Raw genomic sequence first — 25,070 nt, 5'->3', positions numbered from 1 at the left:
TCGTACACGGTCTTCTGCGTATTGTCTTATGGATCTGGAAGTCAACTTCAAAACACTTTCTACTCTGCCATTCTGTTGGTACATCTGACCGATGTATTTCGTCTTTAACTCAGAGTAAAAATAGTTTTATCTTTGAAAAGAACTTCTGCCCCCAAAGCTTTATACCTGACATTTAGTTTACTCTTGAATTAGCGTGTTCTAATGGAAAGAAAATGAGGTTTACACAAATAATGATTAAGTCTTGGCTCTGTACTTAATAGCTTTAAACATCCTGAGTCTCAGTTTTACCACCTGGTAAAAAATGCAGACTGTAATACCTGACTAAATAAGAATGTGCGCAGTCAATGTTGATATCTTCTGCTGAGAAATGTCTTTGACTCTAGACCTTCAAAAGTCCCTTATTCTGGACTTAGTGGTTGCCAGCTCATTTCAATTTTTCCCTCCCTTTCATGTCACAGAACTTTCCTAATTTACTCAGACATCAAAGGCACCTTTTGGCTTTGCTCATGTTCTCCCCATAAAGACTTGTCAAATCCCTCTAGACAGCATCTGTTGCTTCCTTCTTAGAAAACTGTATCACTTTTTAAACTTTACTTACCTATTTGAATTGGTGTTAACAGTTTCTCTCAAATGAGAATAGCAAAATAACTCTTTTATGTTGTTTATTATACAGAAAGTTTCTTTCAAGTATGAAGAATTAATTACTGAATATATTGTTCTATTCATAATACAGAGTACTTACATATGTGAATTGAATTATTTTATCTGACTTTTCTCATTGATAATGTCCTGGTCATACTTCAAGCCTGGAATACCTTAATTTATATTTTTTAATATTCAAGTATATTTATTCTGAAGTCTTTTTGAGAGAGCTTCATTATAACTATTTTGTTGAACTAAGTGCAATGGCTGTTATACCAGGTCACCACTGAATTTATTAACTCTTGTTAGGAGTTACGGTCAAATGGCTCTGAAGAATGGTGCTGTTTTACCTAGAGCTGCTGACCATTTGACACCCAAATATAGACATCATATTAGAAAGAAAGCTTTTATTTTCCTCCTTTTCCTTCTAACTAAGCTTGCATTTCCTGCTTGTGATTAGTCTATTCCTCAGCTAATTTGTCCTCTGAAAATTACACATATTCTCTTAACTGAATGCTCTAGAACAGCTTATGAAATGATTCATTTCTCTTGTTTCCTATTGATCACTGATTATTACAGTATTTTTAAAGAAGAGCATTTTATATTTATTGTTTATATATTTAAAGTTACTCTTTTAAAATATAAATAATGTACAAAATCTCAAATACTTGTGACAAAGGGGCTATTCTACTAAAGAAATTATAGAAAGAAGAAAAAGAGCTATGACATTTGTATTTACATAGTATACTCTCTCAGCACTTGGAGGTAAAGCAACGAAACTGAATCTCTAGCAGGCAAGAGTTAAACCCAGGTGGTCCAGGTCAGTAACACAGACCATGTAGACTACAAAGACAAGGACATTCTCTCATTTGGGGGGAGTTACAAAGAGCTTAACAGGGCTAGTTCATACCCTAACAAATATCTGTTACTTAGTCATTGAGATTTCCTTAGGTGTATCAGCAGAATAATGTAAAACCTGTTTGAAAATTAAAGCAAACTCAGTATTGGCTAATTAGTTTAAATCCATCTTAAAATTGGAGTTGCAGATCTGTATCACAAACCCCTTGAGTTTAGTCAACTTTAAACCCTTAGTTATGCCTAAATTGTACAAGAACTTCGTAGTTCTCTCAAAAAAATAAAAAGAACTTTATCTCAAGTAATAAGGTATAATATGGTGATTTGTTTACATGCAAAAAAAAAAGTTACTAAAACAGCTATACACTTTGAGTTTTGTGTGTCCAGACTGGTCAATGTCACTATTGTCATAATCCAATGCAACATTTTTTCAGGTTTAATTATGTTGTTGTAATTACTTTTAAACATCTGCAAAGTGTATATAATACTTTCAGGTATATAGCAGAGTCCATAGCTAATATATTTTAAAAGATCAAATATCATACATTTTTACTGCCTTGTGTTGACATTCCAGCCACTTTGCTTAATTTTAATTTTATTTTCATCAATTTTAGAATTACATAGCAACTCAAAAATTCAGGTTAGCATTTCAATCACATTTAAGTAGCAGACCGATTAGTAGTGTGACCTTTGAAATTTGGCTGCTTCTGTTAAAATCATTGTCTTATTCTTTCTGAAGACATACTATGATCTTGGGCCTCATGTCCCATTCTGTAAACTAATGTCAGCTTCAATGCTAAAACAAATCTGAGCAATGGGCTAAGCTCAGTACCCAGCACAATTTAGCTGTTACGATGTTACTACATGTAATAAAATGAATGTGACATAAATAAAATGAATGTGTTTCTCTTGGTACATGTTATTTGCAATAGTTCCTTTTATATTGACTGTCAGTGACTTGGCCATTTGTAGAGGAAGCAAAAATAACTTTATTTATAGAGAAAAATGTAGTTCTCCGTAATTTATTAGCTAACAGCAAATTCTGAAAAAATGTATTCTCAACCATTCACTTGGTGTACATTTGGAGACAATGCTATTTTTTTCCACTGCAAACTAAATAAGCATGTATGCTAGTAAAGTTATCAACTTTGTTTGCCATTGTCAGCTACAGATAGAATTCTATTGTAAGAGGCAGATTCACATGGACCAATAACTTGGTAACCGCTTGGATAAAGCATATATATCCAATTGTCTCACTGGGGATAGATTTCACCGAGTTTGTGTGCAATGGCTACCCAAAGAGATTAAGGAGAGATCAAAAATAGGCAAATTAAGTTATTGATAAATTTTAAGATTCAGAACTAGTATAAAGAAATTTGAAGATGTGGTATACCAAAACTCAACTCTTCTCAATTCTATTTCTTCCAGTTAAAATAGTTGTTCACCCTCTTTTATTTCCTTCATCCTAGACTTCTGCCATCTTGAATATCAAAACGGTATATATATTTCATCATTTATAATTCATTTGTCCCACTTCCCAGTATCTTCTTCATGTCCTTCATATCCCGTGAAATCACCATATTGAACCCTATTGCGGTACTTACCAGACTTTTCCTTATGACACAAATACATATAATGCAAAAAATGAAAAGATACTTGAGAGTTACGACTATATTGAACAAGGCTTCATATACTACATGCATAATTAATTTAATTTTAAAAATTTTCTTGGTGTAAAAGATATATTCTAATGTATAATACAATGTACTAATAAAATGCAGTATGTATATGCATGTGTATATGTGCATGATGTGCATGTGAGTTTTTACAAATCTAATATAGGTAGATCTGTATCTACATGTATAAATATACTGTCTTTTTTCTTAAGGGCTCATACACCTGGTTGTTCTGGTATGATCTTTATAGGGATTAACCTCTGTTAGCAAATTATAGTCCAGTTGATCTCTGTTTTCTTAGCACAAATTTTTCTTCTTCTCTTTCTTGTTTGCTTTTTTTTCTTTTTCCTTTTTTTTTAGTAAAATGATGTCTCAGTTTCTTTGCTTCTATAAATGGAGTTAAAACAAGCTAAACACCCTCAGTACATTTGCAAGGAGATCACATGCAAAACCAACTTCAGAGAAATAATTCTCTTGTGGGTCCTAAACACTCAGTATAGCACAGTTATAGAAAAGATGAATAGGGCAAAATCCCCAGAGATTAACATATCCAGCGACTCCTGCCGTTTCTAAATTCTGCATCTCCTTTTATTGGTTTGTTTATCCCCAAGTTTCTTTGAGGTATTCCATATGACACCCTCTCTGCTTTTTCTTTTTATGTCCACCCATTTGTACAAAATATCTATTTTTTTCATTTAACATGTTTTGTATTGTTTCTGTGTTTTTGATTCCTGCATAACATCAAATGATCTAAGAATTTATAATATAATCTTTAGAGGTACTTTGAGTCCTAGCTATTGTTAAAAGCCAGCATTTACCTGCACTTAGAATTAATAAAGTAATTCATGAAGAATAGCTTTGGTATAGAAACTAACACACTATTTTTTCTTAATGTGAACTTTAAAATGCTCTTTCATGTACAGTCCAACCCCTTGCTTTGAATAACTTTAATCAGCTTTTCTCATTTTAGATTTTATTATTTAGTGGATAGAAAATTACTTCTCCTTTTTTTCAAAGCATGTTTTCTGAGAAAGTACTGAAGATTCATATAGGTATTAGAAGAAGAATATTATCCAAATATATTATAGAATATTCATTAGGACAAAACAGTTAATCTTTTCTCAGCCCTCCATGTCTTATCTCTTCCCTTTAGTATTCACAATGTGAATCTTAATATAATGTAAATATTCTCAAAATCATCAAAGAAGCCTCTGACAACAAGTGCATGATTATTTGCAAAGCTACAGGGTCATAATCCATACAAAAACAAATGTGATTTTTTAAGGTAGCATTTTCTATTAGTTAATGATTAGAGACAATTGTGAGCCAACATTTGAAACAAATCTAAGGTTTGAAATACTGAAATTATTGTAGATTCTCAGGTATATTTCTAAATATATAAATGAAATAACTGTGTTAATTTTTCTTCATGCAGAAAACACAAATGAATGCTATGCCATTTGAATATTTAGTGGAAATTAGTATTATAGAGGTCAAGTCATTCATTGAACAAATATTTATTAACTAGCCACTTGTGCTAGGCAATATTTTAGGTGTGTGGGATCTATCAATAAAAATGTAGAAAAATCTCTGCCCCTGTACAGTTTATACACTAATGGGAAGAAGAACAAAATAAATCACATAAGTAGCTCTAAATATGCCAGATACTGCTCTAGAAACATTATCCCATCACTTCATTTAATCCTCACAAAAATCTTATGATGTCGATGAGAACAGAGAATGGACAATTTTTCAAACATTTATTATGTTATATATACGGCTATACAATATCACATGATAGCTGGGCCCCTCTTTCTTCTCTATCCCAAAGTGTATTGTGTTTGAACTTAGGGCTTTGCATATGTGATAAGGTTTCTGTCATATTGAAAAGGGCCGTCAAATGCAAACGAGCTACTTTGATACTTTCTTAATCATGAATATTTAAAAAATCAATTGCAATTGATTACAGCAATTTTTACAAAAGTGTGGTGAAAGGACTAGATTTGGGATATAAGATGATTTTTGGTGGAAACAGACATTTTATTTTTAACAACTAATTAGTAATTTAATTTAATATTACATTCTACTTATGGTAGTTGATAATGATTTTCTGATTATTATTTAAATTACTTGATTTTAAGCATGGATTTTGGTTACAAAGATTATTAAACAAAAGCATAGATATGATAACAAATACAGATGCTCCTTGACTTACCGTGAGGTTTCATCTCAACAAACCCTCATACGTTGAAAATACCTTAAGTTGAAAATGCATCTAAAACACCTAAGCTACTGAACATTGTTGCTTAATAGTCTACCTTAAACCTGCTTAAAAAACTTATGTTAGCCTACATTTGGACAAAATCATCTAACACAAAGCCTATCTTATAATAAAGTGGTGAATATCTTATGTAATTTATTGAGTGAAAAAAAGTGAAAAAAAGAATGGATGTGTAGGTATTCAAAGTATGGTTTCTATGGGATGCATATTGTTTTCACACCATTACAAAGTCAAAACATCATAAAATGAATCATTACAAGTCGAGGAACAATCTGTACATGGTTGAATTGTTCTATTAACCACTGTAATTCTGAGTTTATATATGCAAGTTGAAATACATAAAATAGATGTACTTCACACCATCATTACGTTATTATTTAATACTTTTGACACGGATTAAAATTAAATGAATAATTTTCAAATTTTATAAAAAATATAATTGTTTTGTTTTTAAATTTATTTCAAGGATAACAAACTTTTACAGGTTTAGAACAAAAGAAAAATGGCACATATTGAGCAAAATGACCTACTGAAATCTTTCTGTAACCTAAATCACTAATATGCAAAGTAAATAATATGTTTCAATGTAACTGGAAAATCAACAGTTTTAAATTTCTAAACTCAAGAGCTTGCTGTTATGAAAAGCCCTTACCTCACCAATGGTAGGTATACTTAATCCAGTCTCACTTGACTTACTAGAAATTGTTTCTGTGAATGGTATAATCACAGTGCCTACCTCAAAGAATATACAGCATTAGAGACAAGAAATCAGTGCATCAAAAGGCAAAAAGTAGAAAAGTAAAGAATAACTCGAAATTAAGCTGGGACCAATCATTGAGAGTAAGGAACCAGACATGGTGTATTTACTAGTCATTAAACCAAAGAGAACCTTTCTTCAAAACAGGGTCAGTCCTTGGTTATGACATTGATGTGGCTCTTTGCTGTGCTTAGTGATGATGATGATGATGAAGATGATGATGATGATAAAATACCCAAGATCCTAAATTAATAACTTGCATAATAACTCTGTGAAAAGACAGCTAAGCAAAGGAAAACTAAACAGAGCACGCCTAAACAAGTCAGGTAATTTTACACTGTAATGCTTAGTTTTCACAATGTATTTTCAGTATCATTCTTAAGTGAGTAAACATATTTTCAGAACAAGGAAAGATGATGCCTCATACCCCATGTTTCCTTAGCTGACATTTTTCAAGTTTGTTGTTCACTCCAAGGACATGGAACAAAGACAGGTTTCATGTTGACTCAAAAACAGCTCTGTTTTTTGACAGCCCCTCGTGGGGATCAATTAGATACATCTATGTCAAGTGAGCAGGCTGCTACTCATTAGAACTAAGACTTGGTACACTACTTTATATCAGCTGCTAGCTACTGTGACATAAAAAGTACAAAATAAAAAACATACTTACAGCAGGAGAATTTCTTTCATATTAACCTTCCTTTGTTCTTCACACCGGGGTCTTGACTCTAACAATTTTCTTGAATTTGAAAGTTTGTATCTTTGCCTAATAATGTTTTCTACTTAGGAAAGTTTTGATTTTTCTAGTTGTTAAGTATTGCACTAAAATCGTGTTTTTCTTAATATTTTGGCCCCATCATTCTTTTATATCTTCAAAATAGAACCTATAGTAAATTAAACAACATAACATGTTCTCTAGATACATAATTTCTGCATCTACATTCTTATTGACCTGCAAAGAGTTTCAATTAATCTTTATTTACTTTTTATTTTGCTGCAAACTTCAATATTTTTTCAGTGACTGCCCATATTTTTTAAAAAACTGTAAATCTATTCATCAGGCATCTTCTGCTTTTATAATTATGAACATGTGCTTCAGAAATAAAATACTGATAAATAATGTTAGAATAATACATCATAGTTACCAAGGCAGCAGATTCTGGAGAATACCTCAACAAATATTTTCTCTCTGTGTGTGTGTGTGTGTGTGTGTGTGTGTGTGTGTGCGCGCGTGCATGCAAGTGCATCTAGCCCTATAAATCATATTTGGTTTTCTGGAACCTAACTGGAATTGAATCATGTTGTCATATGTACATGTAAAACAATAGTTTCAATCCAGTGAGCAAACTGGTTAGCATTCAGCCTGAAATGTAGGGGTGCTCAATAATTGTTATACTTATTTCTTTTTAAAAGATAGATGAGCTTTTATTAGAGTTCTCTCCTGATTATAGATTCTCTTCAAGAAGAAAAGCATTTTTATGGACTGAATGTTTATGTTTCCCCAAAATTCCTGTGTTGAAATTCTAATGTCTAATATATGATATTTCGATATGGGGCTTTGTGGGGGTAATGAGGTCCTGAGGGTGAAGCCTTCATAAATAGGATTAGTGTCCTTCTAACAAAAAACCCAGACAGCTCTCTTTCTTTTTCTGCTGTGTGGATACAAGGACATGACTTTCTGTTAAATAGAAAGCAGGCCCTTATTAAACACTGGATCTCTTGGCACATTGATTATAAGCTTTCCAGTTTTGAGAAACAAGAGACATATATGTCTGTTGCTGAAGCTACTCCATCTACAGTAATTTCTTATAGCAGCCTTAAGTGACTATAACAGAAGTTGCTACCAAGCAGTAGGGGTGCAGCTATAAAAAATACCTAAAAATGTAGAAGTAACTATGAAACTGGGTAATGGGTACGGGCCGGAAGAGTTTTGAAGTGCTAAAATTATGAATGTTTAAAAATATTGTGTAAAGGGCACAGACAACTATAGAGAAAGATTCTGTCTTCTTAAAGAACATCTAAACAATCAGAAACAGAACGTTGGTAGAAACATGGAGAGTAAAAGCCATTCTGATGTGTTATCAGAGAAAAGTGAAGACATGCCATTAGAAACTGTAGGAAAGGTAATATTTGTCATAAAGTGACAAAGAACACAGGTGGATGGTGTTCATGTTCTAGTATTTCATGGAAAAAAGGACTTTTGAGTAGTGAAATTAGATATTTAGCTGAGGAGATCATTTAAGCAAAGTGTGAAAGGAGTAGCTTTGTTCCTCACAACTGCTTACAGTAAAACCTGAAAGAAAAGAAATTAAATAAAGATGAAATTTTTAATCAAAAAGAAATGAAAGCTTAAAGACTTGGAAATATCTCAACCTGTCCATGTTCCAAAATAATGAGAAAATGTGTTTAGAAGAGATTAAGGGATGATAGATCAATTACTTAATAAGAAGGTTTGTATAGGTGTAAACCATGAACTTCATCCACTATTTCAAAAAAGCCAGGAAAATAGATGAGATTATAATAGAAGAAACACTGCCGGCTGGTACTAAAGAACATAAAGAAATGTGGTAAAATGAAAGAAGACCATCAGACTTCTTCAGCTCTATGAAATAGCATAGAGCTCTTCAGCTATGAGCATGCATACTTCTCCAAATCAAAGGAAGAATTCCAAATCACCCAAATAAGCCTTGATGTCACCAGGCTTGTGGAATGGCTGCTTCCATAATGATTTCTAACATTGAGATCAATGCCTAGAGGTGACATTGGGATAATGTTGCCCAATGGAGCTCTGAGGGTGTGATCACTGCACGAGTGAGGCCACTGCAGAGAGCCACAGCACAAGTGATGGCCTCTGAGATGGGGTGGTTATGTTGCCACCTTAATGAGTCCAAAAATGGAACATCCATTCTAGTGGACCTGCAAGGTGAAGAGTTGAGCTACAGAAAGTTTATGTTTTGAGACTAAGGTTTTTCTTTTTTTTTAATTGCATTTCAGGTTTTGGGGTACATGTGAAGAACATGCAAGATTGCTGCATAGGTACACACGTGGCAGTGTGATTTGCTGCCTTCCCCCTCTTCACCTATATCTGGCATTTCTCCTCATGCTATCTCTCCCCAACTCCCCGCCCCCCCGTCCCTCCCCTTTTCCCCCCAACAGACCCCAGTGTGTAGTGCTCCCCTCCCTGTGTCCATGTGTTCTCATTGTTCAACACCCACCTATGTGTCCTTTGTAGGGACATGGATGAACCTGGAAACCATCATTCTCAGCAAACTGACACAAGAGCAGAAAATCAAACACCGCATGTTCTCACTTATAGGAGAATAAGGTTTAACCGAGTTTGAGTTATGCTTGAGACCAAAGTTTAATGGAGTTTGCCCCATTAGGTTTTAGACTTACATTGGACCTCTCACACCTCTATTCTTTCCTCTTTCTCTCTCGGAATAGGAATATCTTCACCATTGTATTTTGGAAACACATAACTTACCTGGTTTCACAGCTTCACAGCTGGAGAGGAATTTGGCCTCCGTATAAATTGTACCTTTTGTCTCACATTTGTTTGGTTTAGATATATTTAGATGACACTTTGGATTTGAGTTCATATTGGAAGAAGTTGGGAATTTTGGGGCTCTGAGGATGGATGCATTTTGCATGTAGGAAAGACATAAATTTGGGGTGGGCAGAATTAGAATAGTATGAGCTGATATGTATCCCCCAAAATTCACATCTTGCAATCCTAAACCTTAATGTGGTAGTATTAAAAGATGGGGCATTTGGAAGGTAATTAGTTCATCAGGATGGAGCCCTCAGAAAGTTATTTTTACCATTACAAAAGGGGCTCTAGAGAGAGCTCTGTTTCTCTTTCTCCAGTGTCTGGATACGAGGAGAAGATGACCACCTGCTGAAAAGAAAGCAGGTCCTCATCAGATGCCGGATCTGATGGTCCATTGATCTTGGACTTTCTGGCCTCCAGAACTATGTTTGTTGCTTAAGTCACCCAGTGACATGGTTTGGCTCTGTGTCCCCAACAAAACTTCATTTTAAATTGGAATCCATATATGTGAGGGAGGGTCCTGGTAGGAGATGATTGGCTCATGGGGGTGGTTGCCCCATGCTTTTCTCATGATAGTGAGTGAGTTCTCACAAGATCTGATTGTTTTATAAGGGTTTGACAGTTCCTTTTTCACTCATTGTCTCTTGCCTGCTGCCATGTTAGATGCACTTGCTTCCTCTTTCGCCATGATTGTAAGCTTCCCAAGGCTTCCCTAGCCATGTAGAACTGTGAGTCAATTAGACCTCTTTGCTTTATAGATTACCCAGTCTCAGCGCAGTTATTTATAGCAGTGTGAAAACAGACTAATACATCCAGTATGTGTTAATGGATTATAGCAACTAGAACTGATTGAGGCAGTATTCGTGTAATTACAGGTGATGGAGTCAGATAAATCCAAACAGCAAGTTACGTATGCTGTCAAGCCACTTTCTGAGATTTCACTATATGCAATTATTGTGTTAAGGATACCAGTGAATACGCGATCCATTGTTTTAATCTTTACTTACCACATGGTGTAAAATCTTACAAGATATTTGTCTGTTGTATGTCAATAGAATAGAGTGTTTTTGCTTTAAAAACCTACTTAATATTTTCTTATTTTGGTTCTTGCCTACTAAGCTTCAATTATTTAGACATAGAAGATTCAGGGACAAATCTCATACTTGTTTTTTATTTGGTTTCCCAGCAGCTGTAGATATGTGGTAGAAAATTCAAGTGTACAATGGAATGAATGGGAAAAAAAATTATCCAAACATACTTCTAGGTCAATGTATAAGTGAGGAAAAGGGAAATTGTATTATGTCTTGATAATACTAGAGGAATGTATTTGTGGAGAGACAGAGAGGGAGACAGATGAGCAGGTAGCAGCTCTTTGCAAAGTGTGTGCTTTCAGCAATTCCATAAATTCATTTTACCTTAGGACTGACTAACTGTGCCTCTACTCCTTTCGCCTTGAACCCAGCACACACGTTTATCACACTGGAAAAATGACATGCAAATTGCAAAGGTTGCAGCTAACTTTTTCAAACACTAACTTTGGGTAAGGGGACAGAAATTTTAGAGTAATTAAAAATGTATTAATATGTATTATACTCTAGGTACTTCCAAAGTATCTTAATATCGCTAATTATGAGAATCATTCTCTAAAAGGTTATATTATTAAATCCTGATTATACATGGAGAGTTGAGTATTTGTTACCTTGAGTGGCATGAGAATCAGACCACTAGTGGTTATAAAGCACCACTAGTAACTGTTGCAATCCTTAATCATGTTTTTTTTTGTTTGTTTTTTGTTTTTCCAAATCCTATGTCATTTCATCTGTTTTGATGTAAAGTCATTATGTTTCCAAGCATCATATTCTATAATTAGATCATCATGCATTTTCGGACAGAGAGTTTTTGTTGTTGATGTTGTTCTTTTTTTTTTTTTTTTTTTTTTTTCTGTAAAACAGAAAAGAAAACGTTTCTTTTTCTCACCTAACAGCACTGCTGCCTACATCCAGGTCCTGAGCAGTGACAGCTCCAATGATCGTCCCTACCGGAGTGTCTTCGTACACCTCCATGGTGTAGAGCGGCTTGCTGAAAACCGGCGGCTCATCGACGTCCAGCACGCTGATCTTCACCGTAGCTGTGTCTTTAAAAGGCCCCGCCGAATGAAACCGGTGGTCAAGGTGAAGGTTGGAAGCCTCAACTTTGAAAGTGTATGCCTTCTTTGTTTCAAAATCTAAAGGCTGTAGTGAGGACAAATTAAGAATAAGGAGTACATTTATATAGAATGTAGCAGAAATGTTGAACATTACTTCAGAGCAATTTGCAAGTTATTACCAATTGTACTGGTTTAAAATTTTCATTTTCCTTCATAATTAGTGGGTAAGGGCAGTACAAGGCAAATTTTTTTTTTTTTTTTTTTTTTAGATGGAGTCTTGCTTTCTGCCCAGGCTGGAGTGCAGTGGCCTGATCTTGGCTCACTGCAACCTCTGCCTTCCAGGTTCAAGCAATTCTCCTTCCTCAGCCTCCTGAGTAGCTGGGATTACAGGCACGCGCAACCATGCCCGGATAATTTTTGTGTTTTTAGTAGAGGAGGGGTTTTACCATGTTGGCCAGGATGGTCTCTAATTCCTGACCTCAGGTGATCCGCCCACCTCGGCCTCCCAATGTGCTGGGATTACAGGCACAAGGAAAACATTTTATGAAAGAATCACCCTCATATAGAAGTTTCTGGGTAACTTGTGAAGATCATCGGTTGCATATGTTAAGAAAAAAAATCTCATCATTTACATGCAGACATACATGCAGGTAGGGTTTAATCATTTTATATGAACGTTAAAACAGCAAGAGACCAGATGTCCAGAGAAGCATGTCTCTGCTCTTATCCAATACTGACACCTAGTGGAAGAAAGCAATGATAAACAAAAAACTGAATAAAAATGAAGATAGCTGAAGGTATTCTAGGTTCTAGCTGCAAATTTGGTATGAAAAGTGGTCCCATGAAAACAAAATATGGAATTTTCATGGGACCAGTTTTCTTATTTTGATAATAGTGGCATTCTGTATTAAATACTTTTGAATGTGTAAGTCTTTTTCTACTAGTGAAGGCCTGTATCAATATTTAAAAGCATGCATAGTGCTAATTACAAAAAGAGTTGTGGTTTTGTGTTCTCAGAACTGTATATATAAAGTGTGGGCAGTGTCATGCATCATCAATACACATTACCAAGACTAGTGGCTTTAAATATTAATATATATGACCACAATGCAGCAGGCTGTGAAACGCAATACAGGAAGTCATTGTCTCTGAAGTCACAGATGCTCCATTTTAGCTTTTCACTGTTTACATTCGCACGAACTGTAAATGTTAATTTTATGTTCGCAATAGCTGAAAATATACTATTCCTGAATATGGTGCTGCTGAGGTGCTTTAAGTGATGATTTTAAGGTCAATACCTCTGGCCTTGGGCCTCTGATCATCTAAGAAAATCTGAGACAACACAGATTTAACATTAACCCAGTGATTTTCTGGGACCTTTAAAAATATCAGTCTGACTCCAATAAGTTGCTAACTGATGTGTGAACACCTGTTCCTTTACTACAGCACACCTGGGAAAATGAAGGGTATTTTTCTCCTTCAAAGATATGATTGCTATTTTATGCATTTCCTCTGAGCAACAGAAACCAAAAGAAAAAAAATCAATTTTAAATCTTCAAAAACTCTCACAATGTCATGGAATTTATTATAACAAAACAGCAATTTCACTTGAATATAACGTCGTCTCTTTTGCCTTATTTTTTTTTATGCAGCAGGAACTATATTTATTAATTTCCTATAGTTATTCCTTCAATTTAATTTAATTTATTCTATTTTTATTCATGTGTTTACCAGCTTTGTAATCAATGCTTTCTTTACTTTTCTATATGGTTATTTGCTCACCTCATGCTGTTAACTTATAATATTGATTTCCCTCCATTTTCACGGTTCTCCTGTTAGAAATTTTGATTCCTCTTAATACCAATATAAGTAAAGAATAGTATACATAATATGTGATGGTGACTAATATGGTCTTTGATTACATGAATAGAAGTGTAACACCTGAAAAAAGAGAGAGGATTGCCCAACGATGCTTCTTTGATCAGCATGAAGCTTGAATACTGTTTTGTTAAAGAAATTATACTCAAGAAAAGACAACTCGTTGTGAGACTAGAATAATGAAACATCACGGAAGCCAAAGATAAGAAATGACTACAATGACTGAAGATGTTTAGCTGGAATGAAGAAGACCAAGGCAAGGAAACGCACAGATTTTCAAATATTTGAAAGGCCATTATTTTGCCATGACCTAGGATTATTATTATTATTATTATTATTTTTTTTGAGGCGGAGTTTCGCTCTTGTTACCCAGGCTGGAGTGCAATGGCGCGATCTCGGCTCACCGCAACCTCTGCCCCCCGGGTTCAAGCAATTCTCCTGCCTCAGCCTCCTGAGTAGCTGGGACTACAAGCGTACGCCACCATGCCCAGCTAATTTTTGTATTTTTAGTAGAGACGGGGTGTCACCATGTTGACCAGGATGGTCTCGATCTCTTGACCTCGTGATCCACCTGCCTCGGCCTCCCAAAGTGAGGATTATTTTTTATGTCTCTGAGTGGTGAATTAATAGTAAGATGAATTGTTAATAAGAGTAACTTTAGGTTAGAAAAAGGAGGAAACCTCTAATAAATACAATCATTCTACAGGGAATTAAAGAAAATACATACACATACAGACACACACACACACACACACACACACACACACACACACGTAGATGTTTTACGTGGTGGCAAGGCTTAGGATACATCCTGTAAGGATGGAAAGACGAAAAGATAAATAAGACATGCCTCTCAATTCATTCAACAAATTAAAGAATATTGTCATCTTGCTTAATGAATGAGTTAGAAGTACCAAGTTCTCTATAACTACGTGTGTTTAAGAGAAATTGAATGTTAGAAGATGTCTGAGAGAGAATGATATATAAAATAGAAGAGTGCACTAGCTAATTCAAATTAAGGAATATATAAAAGTGTATTTTCTGTTTTTGCAAACTTTAAATACTCTGTAAGTGTTAAACAACGTAAGTTTTCTATGATGGATATCCCTAAGTTGTAGTATAAAACAACTTTGATTTTATCACCTTAGGGTTCCTTTTGCCTAGAAAGCAAATTGAGCTGACCTGGTTCACACTAACTCCCTTTTTTAGGCAAAAATTAACTTCTATCTTAGAATGTAAAAGTTAATACCAATCATTCCCCATTTGCCTCTCTACTTTCTCATATGTTGAAATATTTCTAGTTATCTACATGATTTGTGAAATTCTTTCTAGATAAGATTGTAATTTTTTTTCCCTACTTGATTACACACTACCGCTATTTGGATAATCTTGACTCTCTTCAGGTAACTCCTTTTCAAGCGAGACATGAAGGGAGAATTTTGAAACCTTTTCTATTTTTTTAAAGGAGATGAGATGTGTTTCATGCCTTTTAAGAACTCCTGACCTATTACAGCAGGGAAATATCGGGTTGTCAGGGAGACAGAATGAGATAAAAGAATTCTTCAGTACATACAGATTTTTTCCAACTGAAAACTTATAGTCTGTAGTAATCAAAGAACTAAAGAAAATTGTAAGAGAAACGTCACAATAGTTTCCTAGGTGGACTTCTTCGTGAACCTGACCTTTAGGCAATTCCACTGTACAAAATGGTATAGAGCTCAGAAAGGACCAAGAGAATCAGCATGATCTCTCTCTGACTTTATTCACACATCTGACTACTCTCCATTGTTGGGCGGAATGAACTTTAGTTTTACAATCAATAAAAATCTCAGCATTCAAAATAAATATAGAATAAACGATTCTTTTCAGTACTAGAAAATGAATCACATTCTAAGATAGGCACATATTATTGTGAAATTGAACTAATTTCTCTCCTGTACGAGAAATAGAAAACTTTGTGGCATTGCTTGGAGCCCATTTAATGGTTATGAACGTTTCTAAGGGGAAGAAATCACTGATTAAAGATAATTTAGTTGAGCAGCTTCTTTCTCTTTAGGTTGTTTCCGTAAGGGAAGATTACACCAGACACCAGAATGTTCAGGAAACATTGCACCTTATAGAGTTGTGTAGTAAGAAACCACAGCTATAGAGACATGAAATATATATATTCAGTTGTTCTCCAGAGACTCAAGGGGGGAATTGGGCAAGGGGAAAATTCTGCTTCTTTGTTCACTGCTACTGAAGGAAATAAAAATATTTCATCCCCAAATATATTTCTCTGGCATATTTTAAAATGTCTGCCACAGGGTCAAAAATATAAGTGGCCTTGCAAAGCTGCCCTTTGTGGGAGAAAATTTGCATCTGTAAAGAATCCCCATTAATGCAGGCAGGCCTTTTCTTTGCCTTTCCCAGATCTAGGAGCCAATGAGAGCCTGACAACTTTAAGAGTCTGAAATAAATAATTATCATCTATTCTCTCTGAGGGAGGTTTCATTTACATAACAAGTGGCTTTGCTAGTCAAACCACTTCCTTTCTCCCTCTCATAAGCTTTCTTACCACTAAACCTGATGTACCAAGACAACCTGGTTTTGTCCGTGCTCTGGACCACCTTTTTTTTTTTTGAGTTGGAGTTTCGCTCTTGTTGCCCAGGCTGGAGTACAATGACACAATCTCAGCTCACCACAAACTCCACCTCCCAGGTTCAAGCAATTCTACAGTGGTTATGTTGATTTGGGGCTAACAGTTGTTGAGGCTGTTTAGGGAAGCTAGGTAAGGTATTTTATAAAGAAGATAAAGACAAATGTTTAGAAAAACAGGAACATAATATTTATAGAAACAACAGCATGTACATGGTTTTTTAAATTAGGTACGTTAGTGTGGCTAAAAATAGGAGTATTTTAAACTTAAACTAAGGCATGTATGTTTGGCTGTCTAAAATATTCCAAATTTTATTATCATTTTGTTCTTAAGAGTTATTCGAAAATCAACCACATGATGGTGCTATGGTACCAAAACATATAACGTGAATTCTCATTTGTTAAAGACTGAAAAAAGAAAATGAGTTTTGCTGATTAATGGGTAATTATAAAGTGTATATGCTCAGTGGGCCCAATTGGCACCTTAGCCTATTTGTTAAAAGCCTCCTTGTGAAGAATAATATCATTTATCTCATATGTTTTTAAGGGAAAAAAACAAATTCATCTTTGGATTTAATGTGATCACACAGTTATGTTAATTGAAATAAACTAATATTGCCAAATAACATCAAAATGGTAAAGATTGTGTTTAATTTCAAAAAAATCTTGATTTTTTAAAAAAATAAATAGGAAATTACCTTACGATTCTTCATTTTAAACAGTTCCTAAAAAGAGCTTTTGTAGAAACGGTAGAGGACTCTTTGAAAAATTATACAGGATACAAAATTATTTTTTTGGATAACTTAAATATTCACTTAATTATTTTAATTATTTAAATTTTGCAATCACTTTCAAGAAAACTCAAGTGCTTCTATAAACATATTTAGATTCTGAGTCCTTGAAAAGTTTTAATTCATGCAACTTACTATTCATAAGAAGTATATGTTTTATTCCCATTTATTCAGTAGCAAAAAAACACTAGTGACTACATTTCAATTAGGTTTTCACTACGAAGGAAGCCGTTGAATTTAAAAACTCTTATTCTGTCACTGTAAACGTAGCTCACCTCCTAATTTCTAGACAATTTGAATTTTTTAAAAGCTTTATTCTGATTTTACTAATGTTTTATTGCTATAATACTCAACACCATGTAGGACGGGCTGTTATTATTCTTATTGACACAGTCTTGCTCTGTCACCCAGGCTGGAGAGTGCAGTGGCACGATCTCAGCTCACTGCAACCTCCATCTTCAGGGTTCAAGCAATTCTGCCTCAGCTTCCCAAGTAGCTGGCATTACAGGCACGCACCACCACACCCGGCTAATATTTGTATTTTTAGGAGAGACAGGGTTTCGCCATATTGGTCAGGCTTGTCTTGAACTCCTGACCTCGTGACCCACCCGCCTTAGCCTCCTAAAGTGCTAGGATTACAGGCGTGAGCCACCATGCCCAGCTGTTTTCTTTTTAATAGTACGCTCAGAGTCGCAGGGTGTGAGGGTAGAATAAAAGCAGTTTTTATTTTGTTTTGTTTTGTTTTACCAATATCTTATGCCTTGGAGCAGTTTATAAAGCTTCATAATGTTTCTCTGAATTCAAAGTGTTGCAGTGAAATGGCGTTCTGTCATAGTCTCATAAAGTGAATCAAAGTTAAGGTTAATAAAATAAATAAAAATGCCTTTCTGCCGTCTTCTCAGTTCCTAGAAATCTGACCATCATTATTTTCTCAAGCCCTCCTTCTTTAGAGGAAAAAGACAGAGGAGAAAATAATAACAGGGAAGCAACTAAAAGATTTTGAAAAAAATAATAATAATAACAACATGTGCTTCAGAACATTAGCATTTTAATGTATTTTAAAGTGCATTAAAAAAAGAAAAATTCTGAAAACAAAGCATATCATGCCTCATTCCTCTACTGCAGCTCAAAACCTGTGAGCTAAAAAAATTAAAATAACTGGTGTTTTAAAAAGGACTACATATTCAAATGTGGAATATATATTTGGGACTTTCTAAATGTGTTTAGTATACTTAAAATGTAATTCCTGTATGAATCTGATTTTATATCAGAATTCTTGTATTGCAACATTGAAGGGGAAACCTTAAAAAATAATTTAATATCCTTCTAGAACTGCAACACTACTGTTGATGTTTATAGACACAGTTTTTGACATACATCTAATTCTTTAAGAACTCCTAATGATAATTGCAAGATAAAGTTTTCTGAGAACTTGCTGAATATATGCTTGATTATAGTACTATTTTACAGTCTTTACTCCAAAAATAGATTCTGTATTTAAAGAATTGTAGTTGTTTCAATTGATTTTGAATTTTTATGGGCTTCATTCAATGGGATATTTTCTCATTTTTATGAAATCATACTGTCATATTTAATTCAGTAATGTATCTATGTGCATATATGTGTACAAACACAATATACAACACACTATATACAATAGATAGGTGGGTGGTTTTTAAGTTTCATTACAAAAATGTCCTCCTGAATTATTTTTTAAAGATTTAATAGATGTAGCGTGCAGGCTACAATTTTCTTTCTAGCAGAACCCTAGGTTAGTATAGGGGATTGCTTCCAGTGGATCCATATTTAGAGATGAAAGCAAATTACAACACTGAAAGAAAATCCATGTGCTTTATTAGGCTCTGAAGTCCTCAAATGCTTGGTGTAATTTACCAGATGATGATAATATTTGTAGAAATATGTCTTGGCTGTTCCTTTACAATTTATTTAGAATCTCACCATCTCTCACAGTCTCTGTGGCTAGACCATCACATTCCACATTCTGCTTCCTGGCTTACTTCTAAGGTCTCTTAACTAAGCTATTGTCCTTATTATTTCCTAGTCATTATTCTCTTCAGACAGCCAAAGTCACCTGGGTGAGCAAGAGCAAAGGTGATCTAGCTACACTCATATGGGCTCTATATCATGATCTGTTAATAATTCAACATCTTTGCCAGTCTGCAAGGCTCTCCCTGGCCACCCCTTCCTCTGCACGTTTGACCTCATCTCTGGCAAGGCCCTCTTCCTTCACTGCATTCCAGCCCTGCCAGCCTTCTTGCCTAGTACATTCCCAATTCAGAGATTTTGCAATTGGTGCTGAAACTTTTAGGGACACACATCACCCAAATACCACATGGTCAGGTTTTTTATCATATTTCCCCCTAATAGAGAAGCTATTTTTTTTTTCCACTCACTATACGATACCCTCTACCCTCCACAGGGCTTTTACCCCTTCACCCTGCTTTAAGTCTTTCTAGCTTGAATTCACCGTTGCTGAAAGGGATTTCTAATTTGTTTATCTTCTGACATCCTCAACTGAATGGAAGCTTTGAGTGCAGGGAGTGTCTGTAGCGTTATCTCCATAGTGGAGGCAGAAGCATAGTGGCTGCTTCAAAAGTATCTGTTGAATGAAGTAGTGAAAGTTATGGACATTGAGCTTTATTTAGATAATGAATTTCAGGCCAGGAAAATGGACAACAATGATTCATCCACCACAGAAGGAAAGAGTAGTGTTTGTCTGGGTGCAGTGGCTCACGCCTGTAATCTCAGCACTTCAGGAGGCCGAGGTGGGTGGATCACCTGAGGTCAGGAGTTCGAGACCAGCCTGACCAATATGGTAAAGCCCTGTCTCTACTAAAAATACAAAAATCAGCCAGGCATGGTGGTGGGTGCCTGTAGTCCCAGCTGTTCAGGAGGCTGAGACAGGAGAATGGCTAGAACACGGGAGGCAGAGGTTGCAGTGAGCTGATATCATGCCATTGCACTCCAGCCTGGGCAACAGAAAAACAAGTTTTTTTTTTTTTAATTGCAGATATATTTTCAAGATTATCTACACCATCTAAATATATTTTAATAAAAGCATTTTATAATTTTGCATATCTCAATTTTAACCCAGTTAAGTCTAAAAATTCTAAATAAATTAAATACAATAAATACAAAACCTAAATAACATGACTCTTTCATTCTCTGTAGATCTTTCCTCATGAAAAAAGGCAGATGTGTTCTTATTGCTTTAATGATAGTTGAACTTCTATAACTCAACGATTACTTTCAAAGATTAACATGTTTTGACATAATACCATAAAGAAGTATTATCAAACCATACCCTTTTCGATTGCATTAAAAATAAATAAGAATGACATACATTTTTCTAGATTAACACCTAGACATTGGTTACTTATTGGTATAGATAGTAAATATATGTAAATAAAAATGAAAACATGAACATAAAACTATGTGTGTGGTTATAAAATATAGTTATAATAATTAAATATAAATAAATATATAAACAAATATACATAATGTGTATCTAGAATTGAATCTTTTGTACCTTAATTTTACTTCCAAAGTATACTTAATTTTATATTTAAATATTATGACTTGTTAATTTAAAGTATTTTTTATATTATTAATGAAATTTTTATTTGTTCCATTTGAATAGATGTTTGTTTGTGAACCATTTAAATATGATTCCTTTGTTGGAGACCTTTTTAAGGAAAAAATCAAATGATAAAACTTTACATTGATTTGGGACTAAAAGAGAAAGAGAAAAACAAACTAAATAACAAACAATAAAGGAATAATGTTGATAAGAATTTAACATATTTTTCTAAGAGCAAATTTGGCATAAATCTTAATTTAATAGAAAGGGATCATGTGGGTTACATTAATTTGTAGCCTAAGCATAATTTATGCACAATAGTAGAAATAAAAATCTGATAATCTATTTGAAAAGTGTGTTTCTATTTAAGAGTATTTTCATGACTATAGATACTGCTTCCTTGTTAAAATTCTGAGCTCCTGAGTAAATATGGGAGGGGCAGACTGATTAACGGAACTAAATGCAAAATATTTATTCTGGGTTAAAATAATTACAATGAGTAAATACAGATTGTATACTGCAGTTTGGGGTAAATAGAGTGTATTTTGTAGAAGGGGAGGAAATGACAAAATTAAATGATCTTCACTTTTCTGCCTGCACTTTGTTATTGAAAAGTCCTATAATTTGCCTCATTATGATGGAAAAAAATCTGCACATTTTAAATGCCATTATAATTTATCTTTCTCACGTTTACAGACTCCTTCATGTCACCACTCAACAAAAGAGAAAACTATGTACACTGTAGATAATGGTTTCTTCCTGATATTTCAACTACCTTTGTTCTGCTCCCCTGCAGTCCTCTCTCTCACGCTCTCTCTCTCTCTCTCTCTCTCTCATTCTCTCTCGGTAATTCTTTTTCTCGTTCCTCCTTATAGCTCTCTCAAGTCCATTATTGGCCTTTCACATTTCTTCTACTTCTCAGATGATTAGAGCTTACATACATCAGTATGCCACCACTGTGGTATCAACAAACATTGTGGTGAATTAGATATTTGTATCCTCAGAAAAGCCATAGAAAGGGCCAATATCAAGACTGGTGGGGTCAGAGTTACTTCTGGATTTTGTTTTTAAATTAATATTTTGTCTACATTTATAGCAATAAAATATTAGGTTACTATTGAACTCTGGTAAAAATCTTTTTAAATGATGTAATCAAATTATCAGGCCTAATTGTTCAACATAAATTGAATCACAGAAAGCAGTGCCTGCAGGAGTAAATACTTCAGCATCAGTAGGTCTTGTTTTTAAATTTAAAATACAGCTGACTCTTGAACAGCACAGGTTTGAACTATGCAGGGACACTTATATGGGGATTTTCCTCTGCCTCTCCCACCCCGGAGACAGCAATAGCAACCCCTCCTCTTCCTCCTTCTTCTCAGCCTACTCAACACGAAGATGATGAGGATGAAGACTTTTATGAGAATTCCACTTCCACTTAACAAATAGTAAATATATTTCCTCTTCCTTCTGATTTTCTTATCACTTTTTCTCCTCTCTAGCTTACTTTATTGTAAGAATAGAGTATATAGTATGTCTAACATACAAAATACATGTCAGTCAAATGTTCATGTGATTGGTAAAGCTTCTGGTCAAGAGTAAGGTATTAGTACTGAAATTTTGGAGAATTCACAAGATACATGCAAATCTTGGACTGCATGGAGTGTCAGTACCACTAACTCCCACACTGTTCAAGGGTCAACTTTATAGCTAATTGAAGGAAAATTAAAATTACTTGTCATTTTCAATATTTACCTTTTATCTTCTTTAATTATTATTTAGTAGTCAACTGTCCAAACATTTGTCTCTATACCTTTTTCAATTTGATGACTCCTTCTTGTGTTTCCTCATCGGTAACGATGTCAAACAAGTTTCCCCCGTCTCCTGGAACAATATTGTATTCAATTTCTGCATTTTGTCCAAAATCAGGATCCACAGCTCTTATTCTTCCAATAGCTGAGCCAATAGGAGAAGACTCAGGAACTTTCAGATGGAAGATGCCTGAAAAGACATATAAAATTCGAATTGACAATGGAGTTAGTAAGAAATTTAGTGAGATTACAGGCTTGAAAAATAGAGTCTACAGAAAGTAAATCACATTTAGAACATTATAGTGCAAAATGAAAAGGCAATTTGCCGTCAAGTTAAGGATTATGATTAGAAGTAATAACTTCACTTTTCTCTTCAATATGTCCTGCTCTAGAATTTTAAGTGGATGTTATAAATAGTAGAGAATGCTAAATTGAAATTTTTAGCAGTACTTGTTTTACACACTGAAGGCATAAAAATGTACCACCTATCAAATGGGAGGGTGGGACTATTCATGAAATTAATTGGTACTAATACTACAGATTGCAATATGTAGATAAAAAGTTTTAGATAAATAGATAATAAATAAATAGATAGATATAGAAAATTGAGGTTATATTTCCTAAACTAATGATTTCAATAAGTGTATTTCATTAAACTAAAAATAACTTGTAAAATGGTAATCTGTATAGTTAACCAAAATTCTAATCCATGATAGATTGAAATATAGTCTATTATAGACTAGGATTCAGCTTATATTTAGTAAATTTTAACTTGTCATCCTTCTAGATACTTTTACTGATATTTTAAATTCAGACATAAAGTTCTAGCACCCAAAGCTTTTTAATAGCATTATAAAAGTAAAAAAAAAAAAAAAAAAAAAAAAAAAAAAAAAAGTAAAATACTTATTTTGACCACCAGGTGGAGCATTTACATTACTACGAAATTTATACTGAATCAGCAAAACTTAGATGAAACATTTCAGAATCATGGAAAATTATAATACTCTACAAAAAAAATAAAAATGTAGGCATTATTTTAAAGTTTTGTGGAATTTTTAACAGTCTGACACACAAGAAAGATATAGTACATGCCCTTCTACTGACATTTCATTAAAGCAAATATTAATGGGTTATCAAGTCTGTTCAAATTAAAATAGGAAAGGAAATGAGAAAAAATAAAAATTAAGAGACAGAGCTAAACACAAAAATCTAAACTTTCCATTCTGATATTGGAATTCCACTTCCAATTTCTCTTAGTGGATTTAGAATGGCGGTTTCCCATGAGTAAATGAATCATGGTGATTAATGTTTTAGAATTCTAGTTACATTTATGGAAAATAAATTAAGAAGATACTAAAAATGTCTGTTGCACAGTGAAGGCCACTAAAAAAGCACGTTACAGTTTTACAGTTATATTCTTCAGGAAGATGTGAGAAAAAAGTCACATCTTGTGGAGATTCTGCCAGACACTTTCTTTTTTATTCCCATTTTTTTTTTTTGAGGTCCTATAGTTTTTTCACAATCAGTTTCAAAACTTGGTAGTTTCATTAGCGTGGGCAGCAGTTAGATCTCTCATCTTCCCTCCTTTCTTCAGAAAATAATATCTACTATTTTTCTTGTATGTTCAGATCAGCCGTACTTATAGCCAACATATTATCTTAATGGAACATAATGTGACTTGGTCTCAAGATAGCTAAATACTCAACTAAAGCTGGTTTATTTTATATACAAGATAAAATGATACTTTACAGTGATCCATAAGAATTATATTTAAATAACTAGCTTAATTAATTAATAGTATATCTGCCTTCAAAGTGGATATAAGATGTCTTTCTAAAAAAATGCATCTAAAAGTTTAAATAAACAAAAAGAAAATTATAGGCTTAATAGCAAAACACAAACAAACAAACAACAACAACAACAAAAAACGTCCTCCAAGTCACAATCCTAAAGTGTTACATAGATATTTATTACGAAAACAGCTCAGTTAAGGAAAGTCATATTAATTGATCAAAGTAGTAAAGTAGTAACTTCTCATAGTCTAGGATTATTGTTTTATTTTTATTTCCTAAGCACTTAACATAGTAGCTGTCATTTAGGGACGCTTAATGTTCACTGAACTTAAACCAGTGCTTGAACATGAGGCAATCAAATCAAAAAAAAAAAAAAAAAGAATGGGTTATATTACATTCCTATTTTCTACCAGGAGGATAAAGTCATACATTCAAGAGAAATCTTCCCGATTTCAAACAGTCTTAATTACACAAGCAGAATCTAACATGGCTTTTGCAACTACTTTCGTTAAGAGTATATTTCTTAATAGATAAATTAAATCCTGATGTTAGTGAGGCACTCCTGAGATATTAGAAAATATGAGGATCCCTGAATTTCTGTGTAATGAGGCAATAAAACATGTAACAAAGTTATTACAGTTGTAATAAACTTAAG

General features: G+C 34.0%; 1 protein-coding gene across 1 annotated transcript in view; it reads right to left on the bottom strand.

The window, feature by feature from the left end:
• Positions 1 to 25,070, bottom strand: part of CDH12 (cadherin 12) — a 498,310-nt gene that overhangs the window by 48,209 nt on the left and 425,031 nt on the right. Inside the window, exons 7-8 of the mRNA XM_017524645.2 lie at positions 22,625 to 22,812; positions 11,739 to 11,992 (exon numbers count right to left, since the gene is read on the bottom strand). Coding sequence (XP_017380134.1) covers positions 11,739 to 11,992; positions 22,625 to 22,812 — 442 coding nt within the window. The remainder of the gene's footprint in view (positions 1 to 11,738; positions 11,993 to 22,624; positions 22,813 to 25,070) is intronic.

Source organism: Cebus imitator, unplaced genomic scaffold, assembly GCF_001604975.1.
Source record: "Cebus imitator isolate Cc_AM_T3 unplaced genomic scaffold, Cebus_imitator-1.0 Scaffold35, whole genome shotgun sequence".
Taxonomy (NCBI): domain Eukaryota; kingdom Metazoa; phylum Chordata; class Mammalia; order Primates; family Cebidae; genus Cebus; species Cebus imitator.
The sequence above is the reverse complement of the archived record's forward strand: the minus strand, read 5'-3'. Positions and strand labels throughout refer to the sequence as shown.